Source organism: Mus caroli, chromosome 10 (assembly GCF_900094665.2).
Source record: "Mus caroli chromosome 10, CAROLI_EIJ_v1.1, whole genome shotgun sequence".
Classification (NCBI taxonomy): Eukaryota; Metazoa; Chordata; class Mammalia; order Rodentia; family Muridae; genus Mus; species Mus caroli.
The window spans coordinates 45,889,153-45,914,294 of NC_034579.1; the positions used below are offsets into that span (position 1 = coordinate 45,889,153).

General features: G+C 37.0%; 1 protein-coding gene across 1 annotated transcript in view; it reads left to right on the plus strand.

Moving 5' to 3' along the window:
- Ascc3 (activating signal cointegrator 1 complex subunit 3) overlaps positions 1-22,188 on the plus strand; it is a 268,769-nt gene extending 246,581 nt beyond the window's left edge. The window contains exons 38-42 of the mRNA XM_021173819.1: positions 10,301-10,452; positions 12,141-12,288; positions 15,463-15,672; positions 20,465-20,640; positions 21,439-22,188. Of these exons, the coding sequence (XP_021029478.1) occupies positions 10,301-10,452; positions 12,141-12,288; positions 15,463-15,672; positions 20,465-20,640; positions 21,439-21,583 (831 nt within the window). The 3' untranslated portion in view covers positions 21,584-22,188. The remainder of the gene's footprint in view (positions 1-10,300; positions 10,453-12,140; positions 12,289-15,462; positions 15,673-20,464; positions 20,641-21,438) is intronic.
- The last annotated feature ends 2,954 nt before the right edge of the window (positions 22,189-25,142 follow it).

Consider the following 25,142-nt stretch of genomic DNA (forward strand, 5'->3'; position numbering starts at 1 on the left):
CGTGATTGGACTGGAGCAGAAGCTGTGTTCCACTCACCAGCAGTCTCAAAATCTTGTGGCGGGGGTCGTGGGTAGCTGGCGGGTGTCAGCCGACCGTGCGCTCTAGCTACCCCGGTGCTGATCCGGCCGGTTGAGGCCTGTGGCCACTTAGGCAGTTCTTGTGTGTGCTGTCACAGTGTCTGTGAATTCATATGAGAAGCAAACAATTTGTTTTTGGAAAATGCTGTTTCCTAGGAGTCATCTACCACGTCTTGACTCTTACAACCCTTTAATCTCCTGCATAGATATCCGAACCCTGAGAGGGGAGGGTTGTGATACAAACATCTGATTTAAAGTCTTTTACTCTGTGAGTGTTGTTCAGTAGTAGATCTCTATGTTAATTGCCATCAAATGCAATTTCTGATGAGAATTCAGCTTGCTCTACCCTATGGGTATAGCACTATGTGATTAGGACTTGTGCCATTATTGTTTCAGTGGGTACCTCTTGCACACAGATCACTGCTGTAGCTTGTAGGGTTCGTAGCTAGGTGGGAGCAGTGATTATGTTTATCTTCCAATAGCATATGTATCAACTTCCAGCACTATGAATGTCAGTAAGAGTGAAGCTTCTCATTGGGCACCAGCTCAATTTTTCTATGTTTGATGACTCAGTGAGTGGTGTCTTCAGTAGAGTCTTACCATCAGGTTGTGGAAGGTAACAATAGCATTGTCAGTAGCCTGTAATGTTTTGTCAGAGGTCTATGGGACCCCTTTGGACAATTATTCAAAAAGAAATAGCCAATTCCTAGTACTGGAAGTTTTATTTGGTAGTATATGGTATCTAGTTGGGGCATTGTTGCCCTATTATATGATTAATCCATTTAAATTCCATATATACCATATATTATATAAGAAGCTTCTACAAGGCAGGCAGATTTCTGAGTTCGAGGACAGACGGGGCTACACAGAGAAACCCTATCTCAGGGGGAAGAAAAAAAAAAAGAAGCTTCTACAATATTTTTGCATGTGGCTTTTCAGAAGGCCTTTAGTTGACCTTCCCCATATTCCCTCTGCCTTGCCCTCCCATTACTCTCTTCAGTTAATCTTCCTATTCTAACTTTTCTTTATCCCTTTATAGCCCTGTAGTCTATTTTCTATTCTTTGAAGATCTCCTCCTCTTTGACAACTTACTAACTATATTCATTCAAAATTAATGAGTGAAACACAAATGTCTAAAGCTTAAAGGATAACATCCACATATGTAATGCTTCTTTGTGGATCCGGGTTACTTTACTTACGATGATTATTGTTTCAGCTTTCTTCCATTATCCTGCATATTTCATAATTTCATTCCTAATTGCTAAATAATATTCCACCGTGAAAATTACTAGATTTTTATTATCCATTCATCAGTTTATGGATATCTCTGCTCTTTCCAGTTTCAAGCTATTACGAATAGAGCAGCAATGGACATGGATGAGCAAATATCTCTATAGTAAAATGTAGTATATGCTCAAGAGTGGTATAGCTGCATCTTGTTGTAGATCTCTCTTTAGATCAAAAAAAAAATTGTATTGGGGTGGCATACTTTTCTCGAGGTAAGTTTCTTGAATTTGCCAAAAGAAAATTTTAAAATTCATTGATACAGTTGTTAGCCTAAAGATCAAAATAATACTTTGACTTGTTTAGTAACAACTTCTGATAAATGTATGCCACATATCACATGATTTAGTATATTTTCTATAACTCACATTAATTCTGGAAACACATTTCATCATCAATCTGGTTTTTTCCTTTTTGTCCGAATGTAGCTTATAGAGACGGGTCTCTAGCTGGCTTAGTCCAGGTATGAGCCTGAAGTCCTAATTCTTTAGTTTCCACTTCAGGAGTGGCAAGGATTACATTGCAGGCTTATGTGCCTCCACTAATCCATTATTAGAGGTTACAGTACATCAAACCTAGAACCTCTGGTATCCTACGGCCAGTGCACAATCAACTGTGCTACATTGCTAGCTTCACTCTGTTTTTAAAGTATACTAGCTAATCTAGAAATACTGTACATGTTTCTGCAAGTGTATCTCCATATTTTAGAATATGCCAAGAGAATAAAATAGCCAAGTTACATTCAGTGGGGGAAATGTGAAAAAAATAGCCAAGTACAAAAGGGGAAAATGTGAAAGAAAAAAAAAACTATCTTTTAAATGAAAAAATAGTATAACTGTGAATGTACTGGTTCTGCTTTCATTAGCAAATGATTTCCAGTTTGTGGAAGTTAATTGTAAAAATATTTGATTCCCAACAAATCAAACACCATAGATGAAGGTGAGTGTGTTTACCTACTGCCCATGAGAATGGGCTTGGTGGGTGGGAATGCATTGAAAAGCATTGCTCTCATCTGAATGAGTGAAGGTTAGTCTTTTTAGAGCAAAGTACAATTAGCAGTGAAAGTAGTCCAGGTATTACCAAGCTTAAAAAAGAAGTACTTGGTGTAATCCTTAATACAATACTTGTAAGAATGTTTTGATATTGCAAATGTTAGGTGAATTTGATGTATTCTTAGTTAAATCCTTTCAAATATTAAATGATTCTAATTAGACAAAATGAGATTTTCTTTAAGTAGGTAACACAGTAGGTTTCAGAAGATCTCACAAGATCACTTTGATAAAAGTAAGATAATGTAAACTATGTCTGGTTTGAAGGTCAGTGTCAGATAATATTGTCAGGTTTCATATCTAAGGTATACTGGGAACTTATGATAGTTGTAACATTGCTAACTGGGAAGATCTCTAGGACCCAGTGTGGCTTTGTAGGAGATATCCATTCATCACAAAGAAAATAAGTATTTTGACTTTTTTTCTTTCTAGTTCTTTAATAAGAGATGGTAGGGTAGGGGTGTGTGTGTGTGTTCCCACAGCTAAAAACATTTTCTGCTGCCAAATTGTGAACTGTCGGGCTGGTGAGATGGCTTAGTGGGTAAGAGCACCCGACTGCTCTTCCGAAGGTCCAGAGTTCAAATCCCAGCAACCACATGGTGGCTCACAACCATCCACAACGAGATCTGGCGCCCTCTTCTGGAGTGTCTGAAGACAGCTACAGTGTACTTACATATAATAAATAAATAAAATCTTTAAAAAAAAAAAATTGTGAACTGTCAACATATGTAGTCTCTCTGTTAAAAACATTTTTATGTGACCTTATGAAACTCATAAAAGGCCAGGATTGTGTCTAATTCAGGTTGCTTTCTTGGCCAGAGAGCCCAAGAGGCCCTTCTTGTTATAGAAGCTAGCTGCAGCCTTGTTCTAAAGGATTTAAAGCAGATCAGTTTACATGAACTTAATCATTTATTCTTCCAAATGAAAAGAGCCACACTACAATGGACACCCGGTCCAAATGGTCAGAGCTACATGTTAACTTCAGTACTTACTAGGGATATAGCAGAGCCAGCGGGCTTAACACTTCCCAAAATAGTAATAATGTATATCTAATACAAATGTGTAAATAAAGGTGTCTACCATCACCTTTATTTACTCCTGTGAAGTTATAAGCAATCTCCCTTTGGGGAGTAAAATATAATTCTGAAGGCTGTCTCCCCTGGGTAACTGTACCTGTAAGCTTTTATATGGCAGTTCAGGGATGGTTTATTGACAGTGTCATGCTGTTGTAAAGGATCATTCTATCCCCAGTTCCTCTCCTCACACCCACATAACAACCCTTTTCCCGGTTGGGGCTTTAGGAAATGAGTAATGCTTAACCCATTTGTGTGATCAATTCACTTAAGCAGCTACTGTGAAATGTTAATCACAACTTTAATTTGTACTGCATTAGCATTTTGATTAACTTGTAGGCTTGCTAGCACACTTGAAGCGCTTTTACTCATAGTTACAGCTCGGAAATGACTTTTTGATTAATTAAGTTTGTTAGACAGCAGCTGAGCTTCCTGAATGCTAACCTTCTGGGGGTCAAAGTTCAGGGGAAAGTTACTATGAACAACTGTTGCTATTGAAAAAAGATCTTATAAATGTACTTCCACCGTTTTAATTATTGATAAAATATTGTATCCTTATTCACATGACCTGATCCTTTAAATGAGCGTGCCTGTCTCTCCAGAAAGCTATTCTCAGGGGTCTTCCCGTCCTTGCAAAACTTCTAGGAGCTCGTGAGCGAAGCAGTGTGTTTGCTCACAGTCTTAACAGCTGAAGTTTTAACAAGCTCCTACCCTGAGCTTCCAGTTATGTTTGTTTGTGGGGTTTTTTTTTTTCATGAATTTTTTTATTTGAGAATAGTTCAAATTTTCAGGAAGGTTTACAGAAAGCTTCCTGCTCTGAGTGTACTCAGTCTTGTCTGATCTTGGAAGCTAAGCAGAATCAGGCCTGGTTAATCCTTGCCTGGGAGATTTCCAGGAAAGGTTACAAAGACTCCCTGGATATCATGAGAATACTATTCCTCTTGTGCTAACATCTCACACATGTTAGTGCAGTATATTTCCTATAATTAATTAGCTGATACTTATATGTTATCATTAGCCAAAATCCATAATTATTCATAGTTCTTTAACATTAACACACTATTCTTTTTTTTTCCCTATTCATACTGTCATGGATGATACAGCATGAATTAGTCTGACTTTCCTTTCTCTCCTGGCCTGTCTTAACTGTGAAAGTCCCTCAACTCTCTTTGGTCTTATGAGCTCTCTAAAGTAATGTGCCTTCCCGTGATACTCCACTAGTAACTTCATTTCTCTGCATTAATGTCATTTTCTTTCATTCTGAATACAATAAATCTTTTAAAATCCAATAAGAGAAAACTATCTTTATGTTATTTAATTTGGGCAGAAGTGGCAACATGGCCTTTCATTTCAGCTGTGGTCCTAGTGATTTCAGTACGCTTGTGATCTCGACTGTGAAAGAGATGTTACAGGGAGAAAGATTTTTTTACAGGGAGGAAGAATCAAGGACAAGATGAGGTCTACAGAGTGCTGCGGCAGGAGCACAGGGTTGGAGCATCACATTGCTGGACCCTGTGCACATTTTGCAGCCCAGACACTGACAGATTTCTTAAAAAAAATAAAGTTTAGGTTTGGGGAGAAATTTTTAGTAGTAGACCTTGCACTTTTACTTTTCTTTTATTATTCTGTTTAAAGTATAAATGTCAGTGGTTGTGTTTGTTAGGTTGTGTTAGTGCCTTCTATTTTTATCTTGGATTATTTTACTCCAGAATGAGTTTTGTTTCAAAAAATGTAAAGGCCTGAATAGCAGACATTGAGATATAGCTATATGAATTAAAACTAATTCAAATGTTTTGTTTTCAAAACTTATATTATCAAAATTTATTCATAAAGACAGTAATTACTTAATGATATCATCTTGTTTAAATTTAATGTTCATTTTCTATGTATGGGAAAGAAGAGATGTGAGCCAACTGAAATCCTTTTTGAAATAAGACAGCATATGTGTAAGTCAGCAGAGGTAGTGAAGTTTCACGCAGAGAGCATGGGTCTGGAATTGAAAAAATTGGATTAATTATCTCTGTCACTCTTGTGGGTGTTATTCCATATTCAGTGACCTTCTGTAAGTTTCTGTTTTCCTGTTGGTCTCACAGTTGCTATTGGTAAGGATTTAATGGAGTTATTTGTGAATGTGTTTTATATTTTGTATAATACTGTTCAAATATTTTCATCATAATGTTTGCACACAATATGGCTTTATATAATTCACTATTTGGGTATTTTAACAATATTACTGGATAAACTTAAATGTTTGCTGTTTAAAGTATAGTCTACAGTCATAGAAGATGAAATGAAAAATATTAGTAGATTTGGAAAAATGGGTTTTTCCTGCCACTATAAAAAGTTGGGTTTAACTGTTCAGATCAAACCTGAGAAGATTAGGGAATTCTGTGGTAGATTTATAGTAAATGTTGAGGCCATGAGGTCCACATCCTAAAGCATGCCTACAACTAGACAAATTTTCCTCTAGAGATTGTTCATTCTGTTTTCCTTTACCTTTGCATGCCATGAATCACTTCAGAAATCCTTGAAGATGAAATGCCTTTGGTATGCATACTTAGTCGTTTCTGGGGTCTGCCTCTTTGGTTCATCTTCTTCTTTCTGGTCTTGCACCCTCACTCAGACATAGGTAGACACAGGAGAATTCTGCCTAATTCATTTTTCTCTTTTCTGAAACTTACATTGAACAGTTCTTCCTGTCCTGCAGGGATAAAAGCTAGCCTCCTCTTGTGTCTCCAACCAATTCCTTGTAGGGAGCCAGCTTCTGCTAGAAATGAATTAGATTTCTTTTTTTATCTGCTTCCTAAATGAAATCTTTTCCCCCCCACCTTCCTCAAATAGTATTCATAGCATCAAGTTGCCATCTTCAGGTCCATCATAGTGGCTTCAACAGTTGTTTTTTAAACATCATAATCACCTGCAATCCACACTCCTGCACATGAATGATGTCAGACTACCAAACCCAGAAGCTGATTGATCTCATTTGTATCCCTTGTCTCACAGTGTCTTTATCAGTCAACTTGACTGAGCATTTCTGGTTTTGTAATCAGGAATTTTTTTTCTCCCCTTCCTGTTCTCTTAGCCTTAGTCTCTGGCCCCTTATGATTGTACCTCAACTGGCCAATTCAATGTTAATGTCTTGTACCATCATTGGTAACTATCAACATCTGAATTCTCTGCCTTCAGGTCAAAATTACTCATTATTGCAAGACATAATATCCAAATACTGTTGAATCCACAACAGAGTCATGCTGTTGAAAACAGGGCTATTACAGGATTTTTTTTCTATAATTGATTCTACTCAGTTCTTCTAAATATTTTCTTTTTCCCTTGCATTTTTTCCTCCTAGCAAGCAGCATTCATTACCTTCAGTCTGCAGAGATTTCCTTTCTAATCCTCTGATTTGCTTTGTGAGATCTCCTATGATCAAGAAAAGTCCTTCTCTTCTGAAACCCTTACACACACTTCATCAATAGTAACTAACCCTCATTCCCTGAGTGCAGGATGGTCTATCTAGCTTGTTTGTTTACTGAACATGGCCTTAGAAACAGTAGAGTCTACCAGAAAAGTTAGAAATTGAATGTTATTAAAACAAATGGATAGTACATCTGTATACAGAAGGTAGAACTCCTAAAAAAAAGGGACAGATCAAGTTCAGTTATTCAGATGTAGAAAATGAGCCTTGATAATTAACTAATTTTCCCAGAATCTTGCAATTAGAACAGGTCTAAACCATTGGGCTGTGTCTGTCATAACACACCAGCTGTAAACAAGTGCCAAGTGTCAGTGAACTGCACTGAAGTCTGTACCCATCAACCTTCTTTTTTTTTTTTTAATCTTTTTTTTTCATATTTTTTAATTGGGTATTTATTTCAATTACATTTCCAATGCTATCCCAAAAGTCCCACACACACTCCCCCACAGTCAGCTATTGGATGGATCACAGGGCCCCCAATGGAGGAGCTAGGGAAAGTACTCAAGGAGCTGAAGGGATCTGCAACCCTGTAGGTGGAACAACAATATGAACTAACCAGTACCCCCCGGAGCTCGTGTCTCTAGCTGCATATGAATCAGAAGATAGCCTAGTCGGCCATCAGTGGAAAGAGAGGCCCATTGGTCATGCAAACTTTATATGCCCCACCAACCTTCTTACTCTCCACTTCCATACCTGCATATTCTGCCTGCCATAGACTGAAAATTTGGAAGAATTCCATCAGTGCTGGGCATAGCCTTTTTTCTCTTGTCATTACTTAAGCAATACAGTCTATTAGGTATCCTAAATCATCTGCAGGTGATTTAAGGCATACAGGTGCATATGCTTATCTTGTATGTAAACACTACCACTTTAAATAGGAAACTTAAATATCCAGAAATTTTGGCATCTTTCATGGATCCTGGAACCATTCTGTGACAAATACTGAAACAAGATTTTATTTGCTTTCATTGAGAAACATCTTTGAAGTTCCATTTGATCCGATATGTGCATTCCTCATATCTGTTGTACTGAATTACAGTACCACTTAAATCTACACATCCTCCACTTTATTCTGAATTTCATAGGCTTTGTACTACACTAATTACAGTAATACCTTTGGAGCCAAGCTCCCCACAACTTGAACCCTAACCACACGTATTTTCTAAAACATTATAGTCTTAGGTATGTTTCTTCCTCTCTCTGAGCAACAAACTTTTTATCTATAAAATGCACATAATTAAAAGTAATTGCTAATAGACTGTTTGATAAATAGCAAGCATTAGCAAATGTCTATTCTAATCACAAGTTACTCACAGAGTCTTGGAGGGCACTTAAATGGCCTCCAGTGTCATCCTTCCTATCTTGCTGGTCTTGCCTCTACCCCTACTCTTGTATTGATGTCTTTATTAGCAGTGCTGCCTGTTACAACTTTCTGACTGCCCACTTCTGTCCTAAATTTCTGAGGTCTCCTGTAGCCTGTACTCCCTGTGAATCTTGTTTTCACTTAAATAGCTCACCTGGTTTCATAGTTCATGTCCATTAAAATGTGTCCAAAAATTATTTTGTCAACTCCCAGTTCACCTCTTCAGTAAATAACCGAGATTCTTACTGATTCTATGATATGGTTTTATTTGTCCAATTTTATAAAAATAAATACATTGCTAGAAATCACATTTTCATTCCACCATAACAAAACATGACAGTCAATGAAAATGAATTCCAACTTGTTAAGAGAACATCTTGCAAAAACTCACCCCATCCATGTTTTTCTCTATACTCACAATCATTGTAGCTGTGTCTCCTCAGTGTGCCAAAGTAACCCTCTGTGGTTGGCTATCATACATCTGTGATGAACTCTGACGTTACCTGAGATTACTGTAAGATAGCATGACAGAGTCCTTCCTCTGTCCACTCACATGCTCCTAAGCTCCTTCAATCTTCCATCCTTAGCCCTGTCAGTTATAGACCTCTGAAGTAGCATGGACTTCCCACTCCACAGGAGAACCAGACTGACTTCTTTTAGTTGGTCCTACACAACAGGATTAGTCTTTTACCTTGTCCCTTGATTTCTTGTAATTGCAAAACTCTCCTGCTACCCAGACCATGAATCTGCTCCTGACCATGCAAGATCCTCTCCTCTACTCCCCTCACCCTGTATAGAAATGGACATCAAAAAGATGAAATACCTGCTTTGGAGGGTGGGGCAAGTACTGTTTTATGATGTTTAAGTCTCTGTTCATTACTGTCCTTTATGCAGCAGACAGCTGCTGGGTCCTAGTGTTCTCATGTTGTATATTTTCTCTTTGTGCCCATAAAACCTTTGAGCATCATATCCAGAGACCTTGGTCCATTTCCCTGTACTGTACATAAAAGATTGTTAATTTAACTTGACCAGTTTTTCTAATTATTTTTCTTTTTATAAATTATAGAACACAGATGGAAATTTAAATCTTGAACGAATATGTGCACACTGAGATCACAGAGTGGTAGCATGGCACATATCTTAACAATAATTTCTAAAAACAGTAGATTTTGTACAACATTTTACTATATCTTACTGTCGGGAGGATATTTACTTTTAAAATGTCATTATAATAGTTTGCTAGTTATATCCCAAAACAAGTTAGTAAAATCCTAAAACTGTATAATGTAATTTCCAATATATTAACTTACATGTCTCTCAGTCAGCATTCTGCAGAATCTAATTTAATTGAAATCACTTTGCCTGTGTAAACTTCTCCTCTGTTTAAATAAGATTTCACTGTTTAGTTTTGCCTTAAGCAAATGCAGCCTTTTGTTTGTCCATAAAACATTAGATTAGATGTATAGACTAATATTGATAGCTTCCATCACTGCACATAAACCACAAGCAGTTACTCATACAGTGTGCTATATTGTCATTAAGAATCAGCCTATATCTTTAACCTGCTCTTTCAGGAAAATATATTTTCAATAAGAAAATCTATTTCCCAGTTACTGATTTTATATTTGAAAGACTGAAATTTACATTTTAAATGCTCTTGATTCAGTGAATTATGTGAGCATTTACTCAAAAAGTACACATTTTTCTTATTATTATTGGAGAAGAAACTTTTTTCACTTCTTCAATGTTTATATTTGACCCTCCTGTGGGGGATTCAGTTTGTTCCTGGACTCGGCTATAGCTTGCTTTTTAGGACCTATTCTGATACATAGGAATTTAAGATATAATACTTGATTTTCCTACTTGTGGCTGTTGTTGTTGTTGTTGTTGTTGTTGTTGTTGTTGTTAAAGATAACATGATTTCTACTGGAGAGAGCAAGTGTCCTGACATACCTGCTGCATGATCTTCCCTATCCAGGCAATGCTGGATGTGGCTGCAAGTCAGGGATGGCTAGTGACCGTCCTGAATATCACCCACCTGATTCAGATGGTGATCCAAGGCCGATGGCTCAGGGACTCTTCTCTTCTCACAATACCAAACATAGAGCAGCACCACCTTCACCTTTTCAGGTAATTGGTTTTTGGGGTAATTATTTTAATTTAAAAACAGTCCTATTTTTTGGGTTGGTTTGGTTTTTCTTGGAATAGGGACAGGAGCTGCTAAAATCCGACCAGTGGTTCAGATATGCCATGCTTGAGCTGTGTTCCACACCAGCCATGAAGGAAGGCAGTGTTCTTCTTTAAGTGCTTAGAACCACTACAGTTTCACATGGTGCCTAAAACATTAATTCTTGCAGGTTGAAAATAATGATTTTGCAGAGGGAGAAAAGTGTGGGCTCTGTGATAATATCCTCCCTTGAAATTGGATTTTCAACACAAGATGAACAGCAAGTTTAACTTCTTCATATTTAAATCTTTCCCCTTTGCAGCTTTGGTTAGTTTTGTCTGTTTCAATTGAATGTATTCCCTTAACAATATCAGCCTCTATTTAAGAAAGCATTGATAACATACATTGTGATTCAAACACAAATTTCAATTTTCAGTTATTATATAAGAGAATTAAGGCATCAGGAATCTGTTTTCAAATGAAAATTGTACATCTATAAAATGTTTATAAATGTTGTTTTATATTCTAGGAGCTCAAATGTGCATTTAAAAAAAAAAAAGAGTTTCTGTTAGCATCAAACTTCTTACCCTTAGGTGTCATGTAATAATATAAACACTTTAGCCAGAGGGGAAAAACCAATACATAATCATGAGTGTTGGCAGAGGTTAAATGAAATATTTCCTTCACACCAATGTTTCACACAAGTTGAGAGACACTTTTAAGCCAAAATGAAGTTTTGTAATCATGCAATCACCGAAACAGTCCGCTTCGGACTTGCCATCATGTTCATTTTTAAACCTATCAGCTGGGAAAGGGGTTGCAGTCAGATACTTGTAAATATAAACAGAACAAATCCTCAGGCATGGATAGAAATGTAACTCGGTTGATAAGAAAGAGTGCTTGCCATACGCAGTACTGCGTAAATCAGTCCTGCTAGTTCACAGCAATCGTGAATAGGAGACAAAAAGATTAGGAGTTCAAAGCCATCCCTAGCCACATAGCAAGTTGAAGGTTAACCTAAACAAGAGACTCTGTCCAAAAAATAAAAAACAGCATATACGAAGTTCCTTAAGGAAAGTCTCTTTTCAGTCAAATATATTGGGCCCCATAACTCCAAGGTGAATCTACCATGTGATTGATATCCCTGAAGTACAAATTGCTTAGTGCATACTAGTAGCAAGTGGTAAGAGGTGGAGGACACCCATATGTGGCGTGACTGTCTCAGGATTCTTTCCCTGCATCATTAAATGTTACAGAACCTAAGTTTCAGCAACAGAGGAGGCATACTGAGAGACCCAGTGGTCCATTAGGGGAACTACCTGGAGCCTAGCAAATTCAGTCCAGATTTCTAGAGACCCTTAAGAGTATGAGTGTGATTTAGGTTTTATCTTTGTCGTATCAGTAAGATCTAGGTGGCATGTGTTCATGTAAACACCCACTGTCTGTAAAACCTAAATATTTACTGAACTCATGGTTGACTTAGATTTCACATTTCACTTAGTGGTAGTGATAGCTTAGAGAATATACTGTGTGGTATTTAAAAGTTAGCATAGTGGCCTACAAAATGTACATTTACTTTAAAGAAGCTGTTAAAATCACTATCATCATCTGACTATGAAAGAATTATTTTATTGGTGTATATTTTTTATAGGAAATGGAAGCCACCTGTAAAGAGCCCACATGCTAAGTGCCGAACATCCATTGAGTGCCTTCCTGAGCTGATCCATGCCTGTGAAGGGAAGGACCATGTGTTCAGCTCCATGGTAGAGAAAGAGTTACAGCCTGCAAAAACAAAGCAGGTATATCCAGTTCCTATTCATATTAAGTGTTTACCAAGAACTCGGCCTTTTCAACAATGGGATCATAAAAAAATTGGTAACAGTAAAGAGCTTCTGAATATATAATGATCAAAAACCAATTGAAGATCAAACATTGAATGCATCTGAGGAGCTCCAGGCTGTGCTCGCCACTATTCCATCTCACAACTTCACTGGTTCTGGGCACACAGTACGCACAGGTGGTGTTGTGTAAGCTGTGATGCCTCACAAGGCCAGTGGATATTACCTCAGTTTACATTTCAGACTGTTGTATCTTGCCATATTTTACTGTACATATAAAGTTTTCTTCTCTTACGGAAACATAATGGTATAATTACAGAGAGCAAAGACTTTGAATTTCATTTGGGGGGTGTTCCTCAATATACATAAAATCTCTTCAACTACTTGTTTATGTCTTATGTCTTACTTTAATCAATATTTATTCATAGATTATAAGATATTCTTTCAAACAATCTCTTTTTGTGAACTGCATGACTTATATAGAGGGTTAAGTTGATGTTGTAAGAGGCAGAGTAAATCATCTCTCCAATCTTTTGTAAACCAAAACCATGAATGAATGATGCCGGAAATAGTTGTCTGTCTAAACTTTTAAGTCATGAGCATTTTATCCTGAAGTTGTAAAGTAAGTATTCAGGAGTTCTTCATAATTGATGTATTGATCTAAAACTTACTGACCAGGTATTGAGAGACCATGTCTCTTTTTTTTTTTTTTTTATTTTCAAAGCGAAACTTTAAAGCAAGACTTGGTAACAGTCATAAATGTCTGATTGACTGTTCAGTTTCTGTTGAACCCCAAATTGACACAAATCATTACTTGAATATTCATAATAAATGTCTATCTTTCTAACTAAATTATCATCAAAATTATGAATAAAAACATCTTTGAATTCAAAAAAGACTACTGTTAGCAACAACAGATTTCTCAAATAACATACATTTTAAGCCAAGTTTTAGATGTGACGAAAAATTAGGACATTGTTATAATTAGTTGAGGGAGAACTCAGAAGTAAACTTACTTAATTTATTTGCATAAATTGCCATTCTGTTATCTTTAAAACCAAATGCAAATTGGCTCTGTCTGATATGATGATGGTTATTTGGCTCAAAAGTGCTTCAATTTGCAGAGCAATCTGGTGTCGGCTCTGCAGTGAGGCGATCCCAGGTAACATACAAATCCTGAATTATTCCAGAAATTAGTATGTTTAAAGCATCAATTTAAGTGCTAATTGCAGTAGTAATGAGAAAAAGCAGTACGACTGTGAGATTTGCATCTCCTACCCCATCAGTATGCCTGGAACGGCTGCTGACTGGCAGAGGATTTGGCTGCTAATTAAATAATTGTATGCATGGTAGTGATCTTGCCTGATTCAATAGATGAAGATTAATCCTCAGATAAATATGTTTGGCTGGTATTGAAATGTCTGAGCAGTTTCTTTAAAAATAGTTCATGCGATATAGGTAGATAGATAAGTAGATAGATGATAGCTGTTTATATGTACACATATATACCTACGTATATATGCATACACACACTCATATATATATATATATATATATATATATATATGTACACTCAGTAAATAAATGTGTGCTCATTATAGCCTGAAAATAATAATAAATACTTACAAAAGATTTAATACGTGTAAAATCCAGATAGGACTTTTAAGAGCATTGTAGAATAAAATTCATAGAGTTGCTAAAAACAAAGCATTGTATCAGTAACTAATTTTACTATGCAAGTAAAAATAATGATAATAAAGTTGGCATGTTAAGTAAGTGCCCAACTGATATTTATATGTGTCTCCTTGACCATTTTTACATTTTAACCAGTCTTAAGTAGAGCAGTTTCTCTGCTCCATGTCTGCGGGTTCTGGCATGGACTTGGCCATCATGTGTACTTAAACTACATTCTATAGCTATTTCAGAATCTAGTTCTAGGCATAATTTCAAATTAACAAGAAAAAGCTATAGGATGGGGGTAACACTGAAAATTCTCATTGAACTAACTTTTTTGGTGATGGTGGTAGTGGTGTTTTTGTTTGGTTTATATTTTTCTTTGGTTTTGTTGTTGTTTTAATTCCTGAGGGTGGTTTGGCTCATCACAGCTTTATTTCAATTAAATGCAGGGCTTTATTTCAATTACATACACTTGGCAGCACTAAAATCATAGTGAACAAGCTCTTAAAGTCTAAAAGAAAAACTGTAATATACATTAAGAAATCAAAAGAAACCAAAGTGAAAGTGCTCACGTAATTTTTAAACTACATTAGGAAGTATTGTAAACGTTACAAAAGATGACAATTACCTTAGCACTTTGAGTTTCTTATAACATGGTTTCCAGGGGTCTAGATTTTCATTCATTCATTCTACATCGTTGAGCACTGATTGAATGATTATTCACAAGTGTCTTAAAGAGGAAGAATAAAGTGGCAAAATATGTGTTGGTTTAATAACTGTTAGAATTTTAAGTACTGTAGGAATATTAATGCAAAAAATATTTTTTCTAGGACCACTAGACTTATAGAACTCCCTATGAATTATAGCTATTACAGTATTTCACTATGCAGAATAAATTTAGACTGTGAACCCCCCCAAAAAATGTATTGTCATTATGTTTCATTAAGTTGCTTAATGAAAGATAGTGACATCAGTTTCTTTTCAAGTTTTCTGTATTGTTCCAGGTAATGCTCTCCACATTGAAAATCATGCATAATACCTGAATAGGCACATCTCTAAAACAAAAATGTTACCAGTAAACAGTTTTTAATCATACTTACTTTTTAGTATGGCCAAAAGTTACTCAATATCACATGAGATTTACAATAAAGATAAAAGTTTAGATTGTAATAAGTCTTTTCAGTTGATTAGGAAAAAAACTGAAAGCATACTCTTTCCTCATATACAAGTATAAAAAAGAGCTAAGAAAATCTAAGTAGATAAATGGGTCGTATCATTGGCAGTATCCTAGTAGTATAAAGCTGAGTAAAGTACGAAGGATCTCTGTGTTACTTCAACAGCTGTAGCTACAGATTTAATCTCCAAGTCCGAAGAATGACTTCTAGAAGCACACTATTTCTTACTTGTTCACTGCATTTTCCACTAATAGTTCCTTTATTATTTTTCTTTTTCATTCAGGCATGGAATTTCTTATCTCACTTGCCCGTGATAAATGTTGGCATAAGTGTTAAAGGCTCATGGGATGACTTAGTTGAAGGACATAATGAACTCTCCATCTCAACTCTGACAGCAGACAAACGGGATGAAAACAAATGGATCAAGTTGCATGCTGATCAGGAGTATGTGCTTCAAGTCAGCCTACAGAGAGTCCATTTTGGGCTTCCAAAGGTTGTAGTATTTGGTTTCCATTCTCAAATATTTCACACCAAGTATTCACATGCACCACCACACATATCTTTTCTATTGCTAATGTGTTCGTGTCATTCATGAATCCTGCTTTCTCAAGTCGCATTAGCAGCGAGCATCAATCTTTTGAAATTAATCAGTTCTCCTCATGTGTCATATTTTTATGTCCAGAATATCCATCTACCTTACATTGCCTGTGTAGCACTACTCACAAACAGATTTTTACAGCTGGAGTGCTTTTAAAGTATAGATTCCTTGGCCTGACTCCACAGTAACCAAAACAGAATTTCAGAGATCTGATACCTTAGTGCCCCACAGGATTTTTAAGGTCATTAAATTCTTAAGAAGCACGGTCCTGGAGTATCTTGATGTGCACAACCTACAGTACACTAGATGCAGATGAGGTTGAAGTTTTCCTACTGCACCTGAATAAGACACTAAGCTTTTCTGAGACTCGGTTGCTGCATCTGCCTGCTTTCTTGCATTTAAGAAAGCTTTGCCAATTCCATGCAGAGAAAAAATGAATAGTATTTTTATTGTATATTACTGTGCTCTGTTCTGTACCCTGACACCAAAATCATTTAAGTGTTAGAAGATCAAGCAGTATAGGAAGGTTGTTCTTAAGTGACAGCATAACTGAAATAAAGACTTTGTCTTCCTATCAGCCTAGTGGGTTCAGTCAGGCCTTGCTAGGGTCAAAAGTATGCCCTGATGAATAAGGTTGCAACTAGCAGCTTTTGCTCTCTGATTCCACACACAATATGGTCAGTGGCTTTGTGTTGTTATGAAATCCTAGTACAGTCTCCTTTGTTTGATTTCTAACACACAAACAAATTGTCAATATAAATTGTCCACCTCTGTCATTGCAAGGCTTTACTGTGAACATTTTCAGACTATATAAGTATCCCAAATTAGAAGACTGTTAATAATCCTAGATGAAGAATACCATTAATTACAAAAATCAAATCATTGTGAAATTACCCTAATATTCCCCTTTAAAAATAGATTTAATTGTGCTAAAAAACCTAACAATTTACAGCTACTGTTATTAAAAAAACAAAACAACAACAACAAAAAAAAAGACTGCCTGCCTCTGGAACAATGTGAAGTCTACGAAAGAGCTTACTTTATTTATGTCATAAGGTCATTGTCTTACAAAACCAATAGATGATCTTTTTAGAAATCAATCCCAAAATAAACTTTAAGTATTGCCATATTGACATTCAATCATGGATTGTGGCAAATTATAAATGGTATAAATTGCTAAACTTACAGTTTCCAGTCCTGGGTAGGTGGTCCTGGAACGTGCTTAGTAGCCCTTGTCTCTTTTGTGAAATGGTTTGAGGACCCTTGGTGTTAGTTTTTAAAGTCTGGCAGCATTCAGCAAGAAATCCATCTGAGCCTGACTTTGTGTAGTTTACTATCTTAGCCCTCACAGCTTCCATTCCATTGATTGGTACACTGTTTAATTTTGGTAGGTCATATGTCAAGAAAATTGTCCATTTCTTCTGTATTTTCTTTCTAGATCTGTTGGAATATGGATTTTTTTTTTTTTTAGGTATGGCTGAATTTTACTGATATCTGTTGCAGTATCCTATTTTCAGTAATTTGGGTCTTCTCTATTGCTCACTTTGTCTCAAGATTTGTAAGGTTTATGTTTTCTTAGATTCTGTTTCACTGTGTAATTTTTTTTATTTATTTTTTTTTTCTATTTCCATCTCATTCTTTTCTGTCTTGATAGTTATTCTTTCCATCTAATCTACTTTGGGGACTGACTTGTTCTTGTTTTTCTAAGACCTTAAGGTACTTTATTAAGTCATTTATTTAATATATTTCTGATTTTTATTGTGGAGATATATATTATATATATATATATATATATATATATATATATATATATATAAACTCCTCTCTCTCTTGGAACCACTTGAATTTTATTTAACAGGTTCTGCTGTGCTGTACTTTATTTCATCCAATTATAGTGACTTTATAATTCTTCTCCTTGTTTTTCAGCCAGAGAATCTTCTTTTTGGGGTTTTGTTTTTTTTTTAAGTTTTTTCGAGACAGGGTTTCTCTGTGTAGCCCTGTCTGTCCTGGAACTCACTTTGTAGACCAGGCTGGCCTTGAACTCAGAAGTCCGCCTGCCTCTGCCTCCCTAGTGCTGGGATTAAAGGCGTGCGCCACCACGCCCGGCCAGAGAATCTTCTGATTCAGTAATGTGTTGTTCATTCTCAGTGATTTCATATATGTTCTTTAATTTCTATTACTATTGATTTCTAGTTTTACTTTTCTAGTCACAAAATGAAATAAATTACTTCAGTTTTCTTCTATTAATAATTCTTTTCCTGCCCTAATAGCATGGGCTAATTTCTATGGTCTTCTTCTTTGGTCTTCGGAGACAAGCAGCATCTGCAGTGTTTGATAGAAAATTCTCGACATGTCTGTTAAGTCCATTTGTGGTTTTGGAGGTGGTTTCTTTTGTTTAGAAGATCTGACCAAAGTCACCTGCTGCTGTTAATATATTGAAATTAGTTTGCATCCCTTAGTTGTTGTTTGTGAACTTGCATAGCAGTGTTTCCTTTTTTTTTTTCCTGTATGTGCCTTTAGGTGACCATCCCCTTGGTGGATTGCTCCCTTTATCAATGTACAGTGACCTTCTTTACCTCTTCTCATTAATTGTAGTTAGAAGACTATTTTTTTCAGCAGTAGCCACACCTGATAGCTCCCTCGTGTGTGTGTGTGTGTGTGTGTGTGTGTGTGTGTGTGTGTGTGTGTGTGTTTGTGTGTCTCTGATAATTAGATTTATTGGAGGCAACAAATACATGAACCTTTTAGGGGATGAGCATACATGGAGTTGATAGTGGATGTCTTCTTTGATTACTCCTAACCTTATATATTGACTCAAGGTCCCTCCCTTGAACCCAGCACTCACTAATTGAGCTCGTCTACCAAGTTAACCTGCAAGAATCCCTTGTTTCTGCTTAAGTGCTAAGATTATAAGTGGGCTGCTACAGGCACCAGGCATTTATATGGGTCCTGAACATTAAAACTTCAGTCTTTATACTTACACAGCAAAGTCCTTACCCACTGAGCTATCTCCCCAGCCCCTGGATTGATTTTAAATCCAGTCGTCCATTCTTTTCTTTTGGAAAGTTGAAACCATTAACATTTGGTTACTATTGAAAGGTATATAATAATTCCTGTCATTTCATTGATTTTGTAATGTTTAGTGCTTTCTTATTGTTTAACTGCTGTACTAGCATGGTTTATAGTTTTCCCATAGATGTATTTATTATCCTCTACACCAAAGATTCCCTCAGCGAATCACTTTAGTTTGTGTTGGGCATGGAAACTTTTTCCTTTTCCCTTACTTTGACTCTGAAAAGTGCTAGATATTGTGGTATGGATTGACAGTTATTGTCTTTCAGAACTTAAAGTAGCTTCTTATATATTCTAGTGGGTTTTAGATTTCTCTTCAGAAGTCATCAGTTCTCCTGATGCACTCAACTTTAAGTGACTTGGTTCTTTTCATTCTATATATTTAATATGTAAGTTATAGTATGACATAGGAAAGGTCCTTGCTTATCTGTTTGGCATTTTAAATACCTCATATATCTACATAGACATCTCTTCCCCTACATTTGGAGAATCTACTGTTTTTATTAAATATATTTTCTATACCTTTAGCTTGCCTTTCTTCTGTGTCCCTAATTTATATATTTAGTCTTTTGATAGTATCCCATATATTTTTGTGTGTTTCATTTATATGTTCTCATTATTTTTGTCATTGTCTGAGTATTCTAATTTGTCTGTCTTATCTCGTAGTTCTGGCACTCTGTCTTACACCTAATCCATTCTATTTGTAAAATTTTCATTGAATTTAATTGATTTATTGTGCCTTAATTTTCAAAACAGAATGTAATTGTTTTGCATGCTTCTCTAATTTTAATTCCCGAGTTATATTTTAGAAAGTGGTTACTGTTGTGCATGTGCATATGCAAACAGGTGACATCAATATAAGTGTGGTGTGTGGAGGCCTTGGATGTTGTGCCACATGAGCTACCCACCTTATTTTCTATGTGACTTTTTTTAGTAGGGTCTCTTATTGGCCCTAGGACTTACTGAATAGCTAAGCTGGCTCACAAGCCCTAGGGATGCTCTTGTCTCTATCTCTCCAGTTCTGATATTAAAGGCATGTACCACCATGCCCAACTTTTTATACATGGATACTGGAGATCCAAACTCAGATCTTCATAATCTTTTCACCCACTTGAGTGCCTTTGTCACATCCTGTACTTCCTTCCTTAATTCATTCAGCAGCTTGTTTGAATTATTTTTAATGTATTCAGTGATATAAAATTATTCAATGACCTCAAGAATTTTCTATCATTAAGTATTCCTAGAATCCTTCACTGAAACGATCTTTTGGAGCATTGTATCTCATTTACTTTAGTTTTCTTTGGAATCTGTTATTTTGAAATTGACCATTTTCCCCAGAAATCACATTGCCATGGTTTTTTTTTATATTTATTGTTTCTTTGTTGAGACTTGCCTACTTGGGCTTGGGTCATTAGTTGGGTTTTATTTTTTTCTTAACTTGTTCATTTGTTAGTTTGAAACCAAGTGAGAAAAGAATGGTAAAACATCCAGATAGATAAGCTTGAGTTGTGTGGATTTATGGCCTTCTAGTGAAACAGCATAACCTTGTAACCATAGCCAGCAGCGTAGAAAATATAGCCATTTCTAACAGTTTATCTCTTTCTCTGATTTTCAGGGAAAACATGAGAATCATGCAGTTACTCCTCGATTTCCAAAATTAAAAGATGAAGGCTGGTTTTTGATATTAGGAGAAGTGGATAAGAGAGAGCTGATGGCTGTAAAACGAGTAGGATTTGTTCGAACACATCATGATGCTTCCATCTCGTTCTTTACTCCTGAAACACCTGGAAGGTGAGCTGAACCTTATACAAGTTCCAAGATAGTGACAGTGATCTGCTGTCCTGAAAACTCTGTGTTCATTGGAATATACGCTAATGACCTTCTCCCCACACCTCTGTTAATGCTCATGATTAGATACTTGTTCAAACTAACTTCTTAATCCCGACTTTGCTTCACAAAATAAAAAAGAGATTGGTAGGGCCTGTCAGAGGATAGCCACACTATGCTTCTGTCTGTGAACACATCATAGCATCAATAATAGTGTCAGCCCTTGGTGCACCCCCATGAGAAGGATCCCAAGTTGGGCCAGTCACAAGCCTTGAGAGGCCCAACCAGTAGCTGACCAAGACAGATGCAGATACTTATAACCAACCTTTGGACTGAAGTTGGGGAACCCTGTGGAAAAATTAGAGGAAGGATTGAAGGAGCTGAGGGGGAGGGTGACCCCATAGGAAGACCAGCAGTTTCAACTAACCCAGACCTCTGGCATATCCCAGAGACTGAGCTACCAACCAGGAGCATACAAGGGCTGGTCTGAGGCCCCTGGCACACATATAGCAGAGGACTACCTGGTCTGGCCTCAGTGGGAGAAGATGTGCCTAATCCTTGAGAGATTTGAGGCCCCACGGAAGGGAGATACTTGGGGGTCGGGGGTGGGGAGCTGAAATGTAAATAAATAAAATAATAAAGATTAAAACGTGGCTGCAAATTTACATTTTATCTCCCACTTTTTTATTTTTGCATATTATATACAGTGATGCATTTCATAAAGGCCTTCTCACTCACACATATCATGTCTTTATCTTTCAGATATATCTTTACCCTGTATCTCATGAGTGACTGTTACCTCGGCCTAGACCAGCAGTATGACATTTATCTCAATGTCACAAAAGCAAACATTTCTACACAGATCAACACAAAGGACTCTGATGTCTTCACTGACTTGGCAGTATAGTATCCTGACCCAGACAAGCCATTTGAACAAAGAGGCTGAGAGTCTTGACTGTTCAGTCATGTGGACAAGTCGAATTACTTGGTGTCTGCCTTGACAGAATCAACTTCAAACCTCAAACCAACTAGGAAGTTGACAGCGGCTGCAGTGGTGATTCCAGCAGCGTTAGCCACAGAGGCCTTTTAGAAACTGCTGCCTTTGTAACAGACTTATGGGTTTCTTTCCATGTAAGATAAGTAAGCATATCGTATCGTTTTTAAGTTGTGCATGTTGGAGGTGGTAGTTATGGGTTATCAAACTTTGCATCTCAGGATGTACTGTTTACATGAATACCAGCTACTCCTTTTTCTAAGGAAAATTACATTGTGGTGTGACGGGTTAAATGTTTAAGCAATTTAAAATATATAATTCTATGATGTGATACAAAGTTGATCTTATTAGCAAAATTCATACTTTGATCACATGTAGAAATCTTATAAATGATAGTAATATATGATATGAATTTATATTGCAGAGATCAATGATGATTTTTCAAAGACCATACACTGATCTTGGAAAATATGAACCCTGTAACTGGTGGAAATAAAGTATATAGAGTGCTCCTTCCAGACAAGCTACTCTTTTCTTCTCCTGTCCCATTATACCCTCTGTTTGTTTTTCTTACCACTTTTACTGGCCAAGAATTTTAACAATGTTTAAAATTACTCATCTTAATTTTTAGGAGAATTTGGCCTACAACTTCAGAGTGTTTTGTGTTGATGCTTGTTTTTTAAGAAAACATACAATGATGAAAAGATTGAATGATCTATCTTACAAGTTAGAGATTTCTTTTTGTTAAGTTTACTCTTTGGTGATTTGCTACCTGTATAAAGTGCATCCTATTTACATTCAGTCCCATCCTGTCTTAGACGCCGGCCATGGGCATCACCCTCCTTCCCTACTGGTCCTCATCCTACTTTCTTACCATGTTGTCTTGTGGCCAGGGCTGTCTAGATGAGCAAGGGTTTAAGGTTAGCCATGAGTGACTCTCTCTTGCCCAGCATCAGCAGCCTTCCCTAAGGAGGACTAGGGCTTTCTGAGCCCCTTCTCCATCCATGACTAAATATGGATGCACACAATCTTGTGCATGCAACCTGTGAATTCATAGTTATAATGGCCATGTCATTCTTTGAAGATAGTGTGTCAAAACCCTTCTTCTCATGATCTAGCTCTTAGATTTTTCTGCCTCCACTTCCATGATGATCCCTGTAACGCATGGGGGTGATATAATTGCCCCAATTAAGACTAAGTTCTCAGCAGTCACTTCTCAGTACATTGATTAACCATGAGCCTTAGAAGTCACTATTTGTTGAAAAAAACAAAAGCTGCTTTCATGAGTGCTGAACATAAAAATTTAGAAAGCAGTTTAATTCAAGTCCATTTAGTCCAACAATAGTAGTAATTGTAGTAATTTCTCTAGAGCCTAGCCCTTGGGCCTTTGAACAGCTGATGGTACCAGGCATGAATTCCCTCCCGTGAAGCTGCCTTCTGATCCAAACAAAAACCATTGGTTACATCCTAAAAGTCATGCCACTGTTGTACAAGTGGGTATATTTTACATGGCAGCTAAGTATTATAGTACATAAGATACACCACTGGATGGCACCATTGATGACTACACCACCGTCTGGCTGCATAGCACCTTCCAACATTGTGAAAACTACTAAGCAGGGAGGAAACTTCCAGTTCCGTATCAGCTTCATTTTTCTGTGTGCTACAACCATGATATGTGATATCTTCAGCAGTGGGATCTTACCTTCAAGTTTGGATCCACAGCTGGGATGGTGTCGCACGCCTTTAATCCCATCACTTGTGAGGCAGAGGCAGGTGAATTTCTGAGTTGGAGGCCAGCCTAGTCTACAGAGTGAGTTCCAAGACAGCCAGGGCTATACAGAGAAAAGCCTGTCTCAAAAAAAAAAAAAAAAGTTCAGATCCACAACCAAAGGCAAGGGCTATAGCACATTTAGGCAGGGGGCTTTTGGACCTTCTTGATAATCAGGTCAGAGAAATAACCTGCACTCAGCACTGAGATTATTATTTGATTTCCTCTGGTTTCTGTAGTTAGCATTATATACAATATTTCGTGTGAAAGTATGCTGCGTGGTGAGTTGATAGAGTGGTTTTTTGAGTACCCACAGTTCACTTCATCTAAGAACGAAATCTGTTACTATGGGCATTTTGAAAAGATCATATGGAAACTTATTATGCTATAGGCATTTCTTAAAATAGGCAAATATAAAGAGGTTTAATGGAGTTAAAGTACAAGAGAGAAACAGTATCCCCGTCCGCTAGGCATCTCATGCTAGCAAATGAAATGCCAAATACTAGGAATGGGTTGCCTCTTTTTGAGTTGTTGGTCAATGGAACCATTTAGATTTATAAGTATTACAGGATATTGCCATTCTTGGCTACTCTTGAGAACTTGATGTTAAGATCCTCACACAATATGTACTCACTGATAAGTGGATATTAGCCCAAAACTTAGGATACCCAAGATATAAGATACAATTTGCTAAATGCATGAAACTCAAGAAGAATGAAGACTAAAGTGTGGAACAAAACACTCATGGAAGGAGTTACAGAGACAAAGTTTGGAGCTGTGACAAAAGGATGGACCATCTAGAGACTGCCATATCCAGGGATCCACCCCATAATCAGCCTCCAAACGCTGACACCATTGCATACACTAGCAAGATTTTGCTGAAAGGACCCAGATATAGCTGTCTCTTGTGAGNCTANGCCNGGGCCTAGNAAANACAGAAGTGGATGCTCACAGTCAGCTANTGGATGNATCACAGGGCNCCCAATGGAGGAGCTAGAGAAAGTACCCAAGGAGCTAAAGGGATNTGCAACCCTATAGGTGNAACAACATTATGAACTAACCAGTACCCTGGAGCTCTTGACTCTAGCTGCATATGTATCAGAAGATGGCCTAGTCGGCCATCACTGGAAAGAGAGGCCCATTGGACTTGCAAACTTTATATGCCCTAGTACAGGGGAACGCCAGGGCAAAAAAATGGAAATGGGTGAGTAGGGAAGTGGGGGGAAGGGTATGGGGGACTTTTGGGATAGCATTGGAAATGTAATTGAGGAAAATACGTAATAAAAAAAATTTTTTTTTCAAAAAAAGATCCTATTGCGGAAGATGCCATATTTACATCACAAAATATAAAGAAATCAAACTGGCACTCACCTGAAAGCGTCATTCCTGCTGGGTTGTCTTCACTGTAGTAGAAGGTGCAATGTTCTTTAGAGTGGGAGACAACCATCATCTCCTCCAGCTGTGAACCCTGCAAACTATAACAGTGACTACCCTAACAAAATATTGCTGGTGCAGTAGTGGCCCAAAAGTTACGGGAGTAACCAACCACTTTCTGATTATATTTGAGATCCACTCCATGAGATGACACCCATACCTAGTGCTGATAATGAAGCCAAGGCCCAATAGCTACATAAGTCATAAGCCCTGGAGGAGAACCCAGTGCTATTATTCTCCTACATAGCCATACTATTAAAATGTTTC